Source organism: Amia ocellicauda, chromosome 17 (genome assembly GCF_036373705.1).
Source record: "Amia ocellicauda isolate fAmiCal2 chromosome 17, fAmiCal2.hap1, whole genome shotgun sequence".
Taxonomy (NCBI): Eukaryota; Metazoa; Chordata; class Actinopteri; order Amiiformes; family Amiidae; genus Amia; species Amia ocellicauda.
Genome location: NC_089866.1, coordinates 16043403 through 16057393, shown reverse-complemented (window position 1 = coordinate 16057393; position 13991 = coordinate 16043403). Strand labels below are relative to the sequence as shown.

Sequence of the window (13991 nt, the reverse complement as noted above, 5' to 3'; positions counted from 1 at the left end):
CTCGCAAAAGGTTTCCCATTCCCCTCTTCGTCCTTAATGGTCTGAGACATTTAATCAACAGTTCCTGTTCACTGCTTACGCTGGGCCTGTGTCAGTGGATCGTGTCTTTTTGACTTGCGTTCTGGATCTGCAGTCAGCTGGGGCCCCTCTCCGCTTGTAACTGCTTGTTACTGTAGTAACAGTAGATCTTAGGAATTGTCGGAGACGTTTTTTTCAATGGAAAGGGGGAATAAGGCGTTTTTACTGAAGACCCTTTTTGTCTTTCAAGAGAATGGATCATTGAAAGGGAAATGGAGAAGAGGGTCTCTGAGTTATTCTAGATTCCTTTTTGGGGAGGCTTTGGTGGCGGTACTTGATCCAGCAGCTGGCTGAATGTCCTGCGCATTGTTGCTTGGCTGCCAGTAGATTGCTATGGTCGTTTCGTTACTCCATGACTCTGCAGGACTAGCCTGCCCGTGACACTGAGGCATCTTGAGAGTGGAGCTGTGAATCCTGAGAATGCTGTCGACTACCGTGTCCTTACTGCACTTAAAAAAAGCCTGCACTACCTAAAGAGGTCCATGATGTGTTGGCTGGCTAAAATGCCAATCCAACTACAGTAATAGAGTTTTAATCAATAAACAGACAACACTGGTGCTCTGCCTCAACGAAAGGCTGGATAAAATACTGGCAGGTTGTTGTTGGCAGATCCAAGAGTGACTTAGTATAAACGTTCCGGAATTCCCTTTAAACCTCAACGTTTTCCCAACTCTGCTCTATGACTCAGCCAGTGTGTAAAGTGTCTGTGTCAGCACACCTGTCTAGAAAGCTGCAGAATGAAATCTAAATTGGATCCCTCTCAGGTACAGTATGATGCAGGTCTTGATCCTAGTGTCAGTTTTTGAAAACGTTGTGGTGCTCCTAATGTTCACGATGCATCCCTTGTGCTGAAGCTTTGCAGGCAGCACTTCCTGTACTACAGAAAGCTAGTGAGCCATGCTCTGTTTTGTTTTTTGGGGTTATTTCATTTTTTTTTTCTCTGTATCTTTACTGCAGGTATATTGATTCTAATCTAATTTATCTTGAACTTGCTGAATTTTGAGGACTCTGAGATGAAGTGTGGCACAGGCCTTCCGATTCCCTTTTGTGGATCTGTGACTTGAGATAAAAACATAAGAAAGTTTACAAATCAGAGGAGCTCATTCGACCCATCGTGCTCGTTTGGTGTCCATTAATAACTGAGTGATCCAAGGATCCTATCCAGTCTGATTTTAAATGTTCCCAAATTTTCAGCTTCAACCACATCGCTGGGGAGTTTGTTCCAGATTGTGACGACTCTCTGTGTGAAGAAATGTCTCCTGTTTTCTGTTTTGAATGCCTTGAAGCCCAATTTTCATTTGTGTCCCCGGGTCCATGTGTCCCTGTTGATCTGAAAAAGCTCCTCTGGTAAAGAGTGGGGTCCGCAGCATTGAACCCTTCTTCGCCGTGGTTGTCATGTTTTACGGCATCGCCTTTTCTCTCTCTTAAATGTTCTTAATTCTCCATTCAGACTAAGTACCTGATAATCCCTGCCTTGCCTTTGCCATATGCAGTTCATACTGGCACAGATAATTGATTTAATGGATTACTAAACCTAATCCACATTACAGTAAACTAACATTAGCCAAGGGGCTAATGCTTGTCTTTAAGTACTATTTGTAATTTATAGACCTCTTGTTCTGATTCTCATGTACCAGTCAGTCAGTGATTCTTTTTTAAATGTTTGTAAATGGGATGCAGCTTTCTCCACTCCTGGTCTTATCAGGAACGTGCTGTACATGTTTTACATTTCCCTTGTTAACGGTCTTGACTTTCTTTTATTATTAGGCGAAGACTAGAAACATCTTAATTGCACAATCAATCAAACAACATTAATCAGCTTCAACATGTTTGATTTTTTAAGCTTTCATTTTTTTTTATTTTTTACAATTTACCATTTAATTTGAGATGGAACAATATTCCAGACACACATGAGAAAGCTCAGACAAAGGCAGCCACATGCACAAAGTTTGACCTTCAGATTGGTAACTATATCATTTTCTAACAACGGATGTCAGACATGGAGGCAGCTTTAATCGTACGTGAAAAGTAAATGATTTCAGTCTGAGACAAATCACAAACTGGACCACACTGTGCTGGGTGAAGGGTGACTGGGGTTATTAAAATGCAGATTTTGTCAGGACAATTGATCCTCTCAATCTGACAATTACACTTGGTCCTGGATTAAATCAAAAGTTTAACCTGCCAAGCAATCTCTATGCTTGATATGGGGTTGCCTGAGAAAACCGTGGATTTACATGAACTTCAGAACTCTAATGCATGAAATTAGTTTCTGGTGGCTGTTTCCGGCATGAACGTCTGTCTAACTTCCATGGGTGTATGGAAACAATTCTGGGGGGTGGTCTTGGCTAATCACACACAAATGACAATCCAGGATACCTACATTTTTTATTTCTATTTTAATACACATTAGACATTTCTGTACAAATCCTACATTTTGTTATGATTTTGAGTTGCAGGATTGCTATACAGGTGAAACCATATATGTCCATCCCTGCAAGACCGACGTAGTGAAGCCTTACACTGCATCGTGTAATTCTGATAGAGAGAAGAACAGAATTTTGAAATGGGTGATATCAGCTATTTTTTTTCTTAATCAATCTGAAATTTCCACCACTGCCAACAATCAGGAGTAATTATCATTACCATCTAATTTCGCACACATTGCATTGTGCTGTTATGAAAGCTGTAACTTGCTGTATCAAGTTGCCAAATATTAATATTTGGGATTAATTTCAGAACTTTCCAATTAGTCAATTGAGATTTTTGAAGCAAAGAGAAAGTTTTGTATTTAACTAGACTCGGAGAGTTGCAATTCTCTGTTTAATATCTCCTCTCTAGTAGGAAATGCCGATTCTATCATATGATATTTAAATCATTTTTCTTTTGTACTGAAACTGGAAGCTTCTCGCTTCACTTCTCAGTAAGTATTTACTGTTTTTAACATTGTCGGGGAATTTCTGAACATAATGAATGGTAGTAAACATTTTTGACATAGTAATGCAACAGACTCTACTAGAAAAGACAGAGAAACTAAAAAGCCTCCCATGTCCAATGAGCTTGTTTTGCATAGGGTGTTAAACAGACGTCCTATGATTTATTTCCAGTTTCCTTTCACTGGCTGATAGAGAACGTAATAATGAGATTCTTCCCCTGCAAAGGCATGATTCACCTGGTAATAGATGAAACAGGAAATGGAATGCATGTGCTTGTGTTCCCATTATTTTCTAATGCAATAAAGAAATCTGTTTCCTGTTGCTGATGGAGCATGCTAGCGAAATCTGTATGATGTATAGAAATTAAATTACATTAAATTTATGCTTTGAGTTATGGAGCATATTGCTAAGAGGCAGGGTATCCAGATGTCCTTGTGTAGCCCAGGCATTCCTGCATTTTGATGAAAGTTACTGGTGTCCTGACTCTCCCCTCCCCCGACCATTGGCAGATAACCCCCTTCGTGACGATGTGTCCCAGTACTCAGATGTAAAGAATCTGGTCACCTTACTAAAAGGATGTAGTTGCTTTATTTTATCTGTGTAAAAGATGGTTTCGTGGCATATTGTGTGTGTCTTTAAAAATAAAATGTAAAGAGCCTTATTTAATCTTCTCTGTAGCCCTTAAAACATTTAATCCAGATCTACCTAATGATGTAAAAACGTGTGTCTCTGTATTAAAAACAAAACCAATATGATCAGTAGTGAGAGAGAGATTGTTTATTGGTTACCACATAATAAGGTCACCTGGGAAAGGCATCATTGGTATTGAGTTTTGTGCTAAGATCTGTGAATCCGCTGTACTTGGAACGCTATTGGAATGTGGTGCTGACTCAGTCTGTCTGGGTGTGCGTGGGCAGTCAGTGAAGGAGGGAATCCATGTCTCCTTCAAGACATTTCTCTGGGTTGGCGAGAGATGTTGCAAACCCTTCATGACTTGTCAGAAAACCCAACCCATTGAGCAACAGCTGGCTTACAAGAATGGTGCTTCAGGAGAAACGCTAAATTCAAATTTTTCTTTCCTGTGACAAATATATACTCCACTTCATTGCAACACACTTGTGTATTAGTTACCATATGTCGTCTTGGGTTTCTATCACCCATTTGTAAAGAGGAATAAAGAGTGTATACATTCATACATTAGAAGGTTCATTATTTGGCAGCAGTATGTTTTTTTTTTTTTAAACCTTTTTAGGATTTTGTAATACCGATTAACGTACGGTTCAGCAGACGAGGCTAAAGCCCAAAGGAGTAAATTTGAGGTCAAGTCCCACTACAAATAAACAAACCAGGCTTTATTAGACCATGAAAGCATTTCATGTGACACTGCAGCACAGATTTTCCAGTAAATCCAACATGTCATATCCTTTTAACATATAGGCTAATTGGCCTTTGCTTTAAAATATGCCTGAAAGGTAGGACTTGCTGCTTCTAATTGAAATTAATTTCATTCATTCGGCTGAGGCTGGTATTGCAAATCAGGTTTGTTTTCATGCGCACACTTTGCTCTTTCTCTATGAAATGGACTCACTGCAGGGCCTCTGCCTTGAGTTTCACACCATCTGAAAGTCATTTTCCTTTGAATTAATGAAATGAGGAAAACAAAAAATGCTCCCCTGTTCAAGAACAGCGTGTCCTGTGACCTTGTCTTTAGCTGGATCTTAGTTGCCATATCTAGTGCTTTAAAAATATTTATCAGAATACATTTGGTGTCTTCTCTGGGAAAGGCAGTGATTTGTGCTCTTCTTTACCCATCTGTGATGCTGTGTACTTATCAGTGCCATTTCAAAGCAGTTCTGAGACCTCACTTGGGAAAATGCCCGTTATTGTTTTGTAGAGACAAAATATTGAGGGGAAAAATAACAGATGGCTGCATTTTTCCCCTTTCAAGCCAATATCTAATGTAGTGGAATGTTTCCCTTTCCCTTCATCAATTTTGCATCAGGTAACACTGTGCAGACTTGTGTTGGTTTAAAGCTCACACACGTTTAGCAAAACCATGTAATATTAACACATCAGGATTGACAGGATTGAGGATTGATTGAAATATTGTGCTCCCTTTTAACGACCACACCTGCTGCAAAGTAAGAATGCTTTCAAAAATAGACATGTTAATAAATGGATCAATTAACTAAATGCAAACTGAGTGAACAGAAGAAAAATCTACATCAAATCCATATTTGGTGTGACCACCCTTTGCCTTCAAAACAGCATCAAGTCTTCTAGGTTCACTTGCACAAAGTCAGGGATTTTGTAGGCATATAGGCAATATGTAGGTTGAAACACAATCATTGACTGAAACAAACCGCTGTGTAGGAGGAATAAAACTGGGTGAGGAACAGCCACACTCAGCTAGCAAGGTGAGGCTGCTGAAGACAGTTTACTGTCAAAAGTCATACACCATGGCAAGACGGAGCACAACATCAAGACTAGGGCTGGGCGATATGGCCAAAATACAATATTGCGGTATTTTTCACATTCTTAACGGTGTGACAGTATTTCTTAATGGCCATTTTATACTGTACATAAAGCAAACATACTTACTGACATTGAATTACGTTTCCTGTTCTGTGTCAGTTGTCTCGAAACCAAATAATGTACATACTACGCACCTTTATTCGGGACAGATTCACTTGGGTCACTTTGCTGTGAAGTTTCAGCCACACTACTCTCCTCCATCTCATCGTCATTGATTGTGTATTGATTACGTTTGTTTGTTTATTTTCGATATTTGGCGGAGGCGCATTCATCCAGAACAAGGGTCGCGTTCGAGAAGCGCAGATCTGCGCAGATGTGCGCAGAGGTTCTTGCAGTGTTTCTGCGTGACGCCAATAAGACCCAGCCACAGAAATCTGCGCAGACTCGCACAGCCCAGCACAGCTCTGAGACGCTGCTGCGGGAGGCAAGCTGTGGCTGTGAGACAAAAGATTATGCAGAAATCAAGAGGGACGTGTTAAACAGAATGAAAACTACTACAGTCCTCTTGTGGAGGCGAATGTCAACTCTCATTATACAATGAAGCTGTGAACAGGATTGTCAAAACCACAGATATAGAGTTCTATATCGACACTTGTCAATGCTTTATTAAATAATTACATCAATTATTTTTACAAAATTGAATGTAAATCTATGATGCACAATAATTAAGTTGTTACTTAAAAATGATTGGCAATTCAATTTTTTAAAATAACTAAAATATAAAAATAATAAATCATCCAATTACATTGATTTCTGCAGGGTTTGTGAAGAAAGGTGGTCACGTTCTTGTAGCGCAGATTTGCGCAGATCTGCGCAGATCTGCAGGATCCAACCTATCCCATTGGTGGAGCTGTGCAGATCTGTGGAAATTTGCGTTACACGAACATTATCTGTGTTTTTTGATCAGATGCGTCTCATGTCAGACAGCGCAGACTCAAGCAGCCGGCGCAGCAAGTTGTGGGATACGCGAACACGATCCAGTTTATTGGTAGCTGAATTCTATAACTCAATGACACAGTAAATAGTAAATTATTCAAAACTTTTTAAAATACCGATATGAAGGTATAATAAAATTCCAAACCGGTCCGTAAATCAATACCGGTATATATAGTTTTTTACGGTATACCGCCCAGCCCTAAACAAGACACAAGGTAGTTATACTGCATCAGCAAGGTCTCTCCCAGGGAGAAATTTCAAGGCACACAGGGGTTTCCAGATGTGCTGTCCAAGCTCTTTTGAAGAAGCACAAAGAAACACGCAACGTTGAGGACCGTAGACGCAGTGGTTGGCCAAGGAAACTTACTGCAGCAGATGAAAGACACATCATGCTTACTTCCCTTGGCACTGCTGGACATCTTCCGATTGCGATCAGCTCAGAATTGGCAGAAAACAGTGCGACCCTGGTACACCCATCTACTGTCCGGAGAAGTCTGGTCAGAAGTGGCCTTCATGGAAGACTTGCAGCCAAAAAGCCATACCTCTGACGTGGCAACAAGGCCAAGCGACTCAACTATGCACGAAAACACAGGAACTGGGGTGCAGAAAAATGGCAGCAGGTGCTCTGGACTGATTAGTCAAAATGTGAAATATTTGGCTGTAGCAGAAGGCAGTTTGTTCGCTGAAGGGCTGGAGAGCGGTACACGAATGAGTGTCTGCAGGCAACAGTGAAGCATGGTGGAGGTTCCTTGCAAGTTTGGGGCTGCATTTTTTCAAATGGAGTTGGGGATTTGGTCTCCCAAATTGCTGAGAAGTACAGGCAGATACTTATCCATCATGCAATACCATCAGGGAGGCATCTCATTGGCCCCAAATTTATTCTGCAGCATGACAACGACCCCAAACATACAGGGCAAGTCATTAAGAACTATCTTCAGCGTAAAGAAGAACAAGAAGTCCTGGAAGTGATGGTGTGGCCCCCACAGAGCACTGATCTCAACATCATCGAGTCTGTCTGGGATTACATGAAGAGAGAGAAGCAACTGCGCTGCTTAAATCCACAGAAGAACTGTGGTTAGTTCTCCAAGATGTTTGGGCCAACCTACCTGCCGAGTTCCTTCAAAAACTGTGTGCAAGTGTAACTAGAAGAATTGATGCTGTTTTGAAGGCAAAGGGAGGTCACACCAAATATTGATTTGATGTAGATTTTTCTTCTGTTCACTCACTTTGCATTTAGTTAATTGATAAATATTTATTAACATGCCTATTTTTGAAAGCATTTTTACTTTGCGGAATTTTTTCACACCTGCCTAAAACTTTTGCACGGTACTGTAAATGCTTTAAGAAAACAAAGATGATCTTTCCCGTAGAGAAGCAATGCTGGGATCAATTTTAAACCTTCAGTGTATCTCTTTCCTTCCTGTGGTTTTAATCTGTGCACTCTTGTATGTCTCTTCATCTATTATTTATTATTACTATTATTAATAGTTATTGAAATTGGCAACAGATCTGGTGGCATCATTGTTTAGGCCTGCAAAACTAACACACACACAGTACCCATGGATAGCTTGCAGTGAGGATTTTTACATTTGTTACACAGTATTTCAGTGTACTTGCCAAATACTAATCTGGATCATCACTGCATAGATGCAGACAGGCCCCTACCTAGTATGATCTAAGCTTAAAATAGCTGACCAGGCACAGGTTTGCGTTGCAGAACATCTGATCAAGAGGTCAGGTAGCCACTGATCAGTTCAAAATATCGTTCTGGAGCCACAACACCAGATGTGTGACTTGATGCTTATGACTTTAATTCTCTACCAGTAACGCCACAGAACATCCTCTGTAATCGCTCATATTGCGTAACTGCACAGATTTGCTTTTTTAATTTTGTATTTATTCCCTCTCCCTCCCTCCAGCTGCAGAACCTGGGAATTAACCCAGCCAACATTGGGTTCAGCTACCTGACAATGGAATCTGATAAGTTTATCTGTATTCGGGAGAAGGTTGGGGACCAGGCCCAGGTAGTGATCATTGACATGAACGACCCCACCAATCCAATCAGGCGGCCTATATCTGCTGACAGCGCCATCATGAATCCGGCCAGCAAGGTCATTGCCTTGAAAGGTGCGCTTTCTTCAGATTCTTCCTTGCCACAGAATGAGCCCTTGTTACTGTTGCTAAAGTTGTCACTTAGTAAGTTAGCCTAATTGTCAGGTCTGTAGCAGATCTTTATTAATTTAGAAACCGACAATCTGCTTGATAGTGGATTGTAATGAAAAGGATACTGTTGTCCTTTGCACATGTCCTGGCACATTTTCTTCTCCTATGTTAGTTTGTACATGTATAGCTATTAAGTAACATAAGTAATCTTTTCAACTATGCAATCAATTGTTATTTTGTTATCAGAAACGGTAAAATATTTTGGGGAATTAAAGTAATGCCCAGGCCATTGTGAAAAATGACAACCTGTACATCTGAGCTTTGATATTTAAATAGTTAACCTAAATCTGATGCTATATATATGTTGTTGTTCAGGCGTGTCCAAGAAATCAGTCACCGTTGTTTTGGCTATCAGGTTTCTTTATGTTATATAACATTTCTAGGATTTGACGGTAATGAGATTTTCTAATGTAGCATGTGGAGGCCATTTAATCTCAGCTTCCATACTGATGTGCATTAAAAAAAAAATAGAGCTGATAGCTGTTGAACTTAAAAGGGTCAAATCCTCTCCCAGTATGATACCGTTTCTGATTTCTGATGGAATCTCAGCTGCTTTGCCACTTCCTGTACTTTTACTGACTCTTTACTTCTTTCCCTGCATTCTTGTCTTAAACAGATGGTGAGTTAAACAATGTCCTGTGGATTTTGTTTTTATGTGGTGTACATAGTGGTTTCATCTCATAAAAGCAGATCACAAAAATAATTGAAAGTAATTCCAGTAGTCAAATGTTAATTGCTCAGTGTATTAAGGAGGCAAAATGTTTATAATAATTCTGTCCATCTTAGGAAAAAGATAAAAATAATTCTGGTAAACTTTTCTGGCAAAGCTAATCACGTTAAGTTATAAAACACTGTGTGATTTCCACATGGCTTTTTACCAAAACATTTTTATAACTGTAAATTGGTGCAGCAACGCAATCTTCTTGCATTGGCTTATTAAGGTATCAAGTTTGCCTCTGAACTGCTGTTTTTAATTCAAATTCATAAGACTGAGGCAAAATGAAATGGATTTTGTTAGGTGAATAATCTGAAACAATCTCCTTATGTTGAAGTAAGGGATTACAGCAGTGCTGCCCAAACCCAGACCCTGAGAGCCCCAGTCCAACAGGTGTAATGGGTAACATTTAATCAATTTCTCAACACCTGGAACAATTTCAGTTATCAGTTAAGCAGGTGATCTGTTAAATTATGTTCTTCAGAGATCATTTGGTATAAGAAATGAACAACCCATTTCAGCCATCAATGACCAGAGTTCCCTTAATTGAACAAGGTAGTTGCTTAATTAATCAATAACTTCCGTGTGTTCCTAGTCTTTTGAAATTAGCAATTTAGGGTGACGGACAAAACATTACAGATAGGGGTTTCCCAGGACCGTGTTTGGTCAGCACTGGATTTGTGTCCATCCACCTGCTGCTCGGACAGCCAGGATTCAATTTAAAGTTTGTTTTGAAGAGTCATAATATTTTTTTGTCTACTTATGTGGTATTGAAATGGACAAACTGAAGTAGGCCTAAGGCTAGGCTTTGAGAAGCAAGTGTTCTAAATAAAACACAATTTTTATATACAGCAGTCCCAATCAGTTCAGAGCTTCATAAACTTAATGCCAGACCAATATACAGTATTCCCATCAAGCTGCCAAATACTTTTATGAGACTTTTTGCGTGTATAAGCATGCTTTGTTGTATGCTTCATGTTAAACCGATAAAGGCTGTGTGTGGTATGCATTATCAGATTAAAGCCATTTATACTAGTTGGTACAGTGTTTAAAGATAGGCATCCTTGACCATTTTTTAATGTACAAGGTATGTATGTCATACTTGCATCTGAATGATCATACCCATATGTTTGTTTGCAGGTATTGGAAAGTCATAGTGTCCATTTCAATTTAGTGGTGATCTCAAAACTCCAACTGTGTCTTCCCCTAATGGGGAAAATCATAGTTTTAAGTGTTTTTCTTAGAAATGTCAGTCAACAGGCTGTTTCCAAGTTATATACTTATGTAGCTATGCTTTTTTAAAACAGCATGTATTGCAAGCCAAGTTATTTTTTTCAACTGTAATTTAGTGGAGACTGTGCAGAATTTGAGTAATTAGCAGGCTGTTGGAAGCAGTATTTTCTTTTCAGTAGAGTCTGCAACATGCCTTTTTCAACATTCGCAATTAACAGCATTGGGCTCCACACTGGCTGATCTGGTAAAGCCTCCTCTGGGAGTGAAGATGGAGGCCCATAGCCTGGAACTTAGCCTTTGAAATACACTGTGCGGAGCTCCATCTATGGGGATAGCTTTCAGTGATGGTGCAGGACCGAAAGAGTGCTCCAGGGTTGTGGCGGGGCCAAGTCCATTCCCAAAACACATTTAGTTTTGTTTGGCTCTTTGCACCTGTTCATTTGGACATGACTACATTTGTAAATATCCACGGTTCTTAAAGCTTGTGCAATAGCAACAGTGTATAAATGAGGATGAAAGTGTCTTATTTTATGATCAGAGAATAACACAGAATCAGAAATACCACACTGAAGGTAAGTGACTTTGCTGTACTGTTACCTCCCTGTTAAACAGTGTGACAGGGAGTGCTGTTTCAGTTAAAACTGTCCTTCACACCACAGCCGCCAAGACACTTCAGATATTTAACATTGAGATGAAGAGTAAAATGAAAGCGCACACCATGACTGAGGAGGTGATGTTCTGGAAATGGATCTCGGTGAACACCGTCGCCTTGGTAACGGAGACAGCCGTGTACCACTGGAGCATGGAGGGAGACTCGCAGCCGCTGAAGGTGTTTGACAGACACGCCAGCCTGGCTGGCTGCCAGATCATCAACTACAGAACTGACGAGCAGCAGAAGTGGCTGCTCCTCATTGGCATTTCTGCACAGGTAAGGGCAGCCTGGCTGCTCCTTGAAGCAGATTGTTTATAAGGTGGTCCATGTTTTAGAAATTATGACCAAAAAGCATTTGTCACCAGTTATGGGTTAGATTTAATTCCTTAGTCTGATTCAAAAAGTATGTTGTGTGTATATATAGAGTGTGTGTGTGTGTGTGTATATATATATAATTTTTTTAATTATTATTTTGTCCCTGTTTTAGCAAAATCGTGTGGTAGGCGCTATGCAGCTCTATTCTGTGGACAGAAAAGTTTCCCAGCCCATTGAAGGACACGCAGCCGCTTTTGCTGAGTTTAAGATCGAAGGAAATGCTAAGCCATCGACACTCTTCTGCTTTGCTGTACGAAGCCAGGCTGGAGGCAAGGTAAAATTCCTTCCTTAAGGCTTTTGTCATGGCTGATACTGGTGGATACAAGTTATCGAGTTTCTTTGCAAGTATGAATAAATGCTGTTTTCTCTAAATGCTAAATTGCAAACTAAACTAAACTTCTCTCATGTTCTTCTCTCTTCTGTCTGCAATGGCATTAAAATAGATGGAATAAGCTGGTTTTGGGATTGTTTTGTTTACTTTTGTATAATGTCTTTCCTTCTCCCTGTTACGTCCTGTCATACAGCTGCACATAATAGAAGTGGGTCAGCCTGCAGCTGGAAACCAACCTTTTGCGAAGAAAGCCGTGGATGTCTTTTTCCCCCCGGAGGCTCAGACAGACTTCCCTGTGGCAATGCAGGTACTCTTCATGGAGCAAGCCCTGGGTCTTGACAAAATACCTGCCTGTCTCCCTAACTCTGCCTGTCGATTGGCTCTCAACTTCAGATTTGTTTCTTAAAATACACAACAGGTCTAATACTATAATATATATACAACAGGTCTATCTACCCATCTCTCGGTCTACTGACCCTGTTTTTCTTGTGTCCTTAAAAGGGCAAGGATGTTTTGACCAATATGCTGTGAATTCTCTCTTTTATTCAGATTGGTACCAAACACGGAGTGATCTACCTGATTACCAAGTATGGCTATATCCACATGTATGACTTGGAATCGGGGGTGTGTATCTACATGAACCGCATCAGTGCAGAAACCATCTTTGTGACGGCTTCTCACGAGCCTACCTCTGGAATCATAGGAGTCAACAAGAAAGGGCAGGTGCGTCACCCTTCATCAGTGTTGTATGGGGTTGTCAATGTGCCTTTAAAGGGTATGTAGCAGTTGATTTATATGTATTTATGTGTGTGTGATTTCAGGTGCTGTCGGTTTGCGTTGAGGAGGAGAATATCGTCAACTACGCCACCAATGTCCTGCAGAACCCAGACCTGGGGCTGCGCATGGCTGTCCGCAGCAACCTGGCAGGGGCAGAGGAGCTGTTCGCCAGGAAATTTAACACACTCTTTGCTCAAGGAAGCTACTCAGAGGCTGCTAAAGTTGCCGCTTCTGCACCAAAGGTTGGCCCCGTTAGATACCCTGCAGCAGGATTTTATATGTATAATGCTTTTTTGTTTTCCCTCACTTTTTTCTTATTTCACGTTTGTAAATGTTCAAGTCTGTCTTTTGAGATGTGTACATGTGTAGAAACGGATTTTATTAGAAATGTTAAAACAAAACATTGAGGGTATCCTATGCATTGTTTAAAACTGTTGCTGTTCTGCTGCTTTGTGTTAAAACCAACAAAATAATAACAATAATGCAGAATGCTAACTATTTTAATGTTTCACATGCACAGAGTTGTATATGGTAGGGATATTTGCATAGTTGTGTGTGTGTGTGTGTGTGTGTGTTTTTCTCTCCAAATGAATATTTGGGGGGTGCTGAACCGAAGAGGACCCATCAGAAATTAAAATTAGCTCTTCGAATGTGTTAGTATAATGGCTCCCTTTCAGGCAACTATCACCCCTTTGCCAAAGTGTAGAACACAACGCTGGTGTTGCGCTGGTCTTAAGCATACAAACAGTCTATGCTAGCAATCTCCAGGATGAGACCCATTTTATAATTGCTGCTCTCTTCTGTGCCTCTCTGTGTGCCTGTAGGGAATCCTGCGCACGGCTGATACAATCAGGAAATTCCAGACAGTCCCCGCACAGCCCGGACAGGCATCGCCCCTGCTGCAATATTTTGGCATTTTGCTCGACCAGGGACAGCTGAACAAATTTGAATCACTGGAACTCTGCCGTCCCGTCCTGCAACAAGGCCGCAAGCAGCTCTTAGAGAAATGGCTGAAGGAAGACAAGGTAAAGTAGTAGTAGTAGTAGTAGTAATAGTAGTAATGAATAGTAATAATCAAAATAATAGTGTCTCCATGTCTGTAATTCATATTTCACTTTTTTAACTTTTGTACATTTGTATGAATAAATATATCGGTTGATTATTCCCAACAGAAATAGCGCCCCCTCATCATACTGCCAA

General features: G+C 40.4%; 1 protein-coding gene across 4 annotated transcripts in view; it reads left to right on the top strand.

Moving 5' to 3' along the window:
* Positions 1 to 13991, top strand: part of cltcl1 (clathrin, heavy chain-like 1) — a 31489-nt gene that overhangs the window by 1777 nt on the left and 15721 nt on the right. For all 4 annotated transcript variants that reach the window (XM_066689315.1, XM_066689314.1, XM_066689316.1 and 1 more), the window contains exons 2-8: positions 8405 to 8612; positions 11316 to 11584; positions 11796 to 11957; positions 12208 to 12321; positions 12564 to 12737; positions 12836 to 13033; positions 13616 to 13816. In XM_066689315.1, coding sequence (XP_066545412.1) covers positions 8405 to 8612; positions 11316 to 11584; positions 11796 to 11957; positions 12208 to 12321; positions 12564 to 12737; positions 12836 to 13033; positions 13616 to 13816 — 1326 coding nt within the window. The remainder of the gene's footprint in view (positions 1 to 8404; positions 8613 to 11315; positions 11585 to 11795; positions 11958 to 12207; positions 12322 to 12563; positions 12738 to 12835; positions 13034 to 13615; positions 13817 to 13991) is intronic.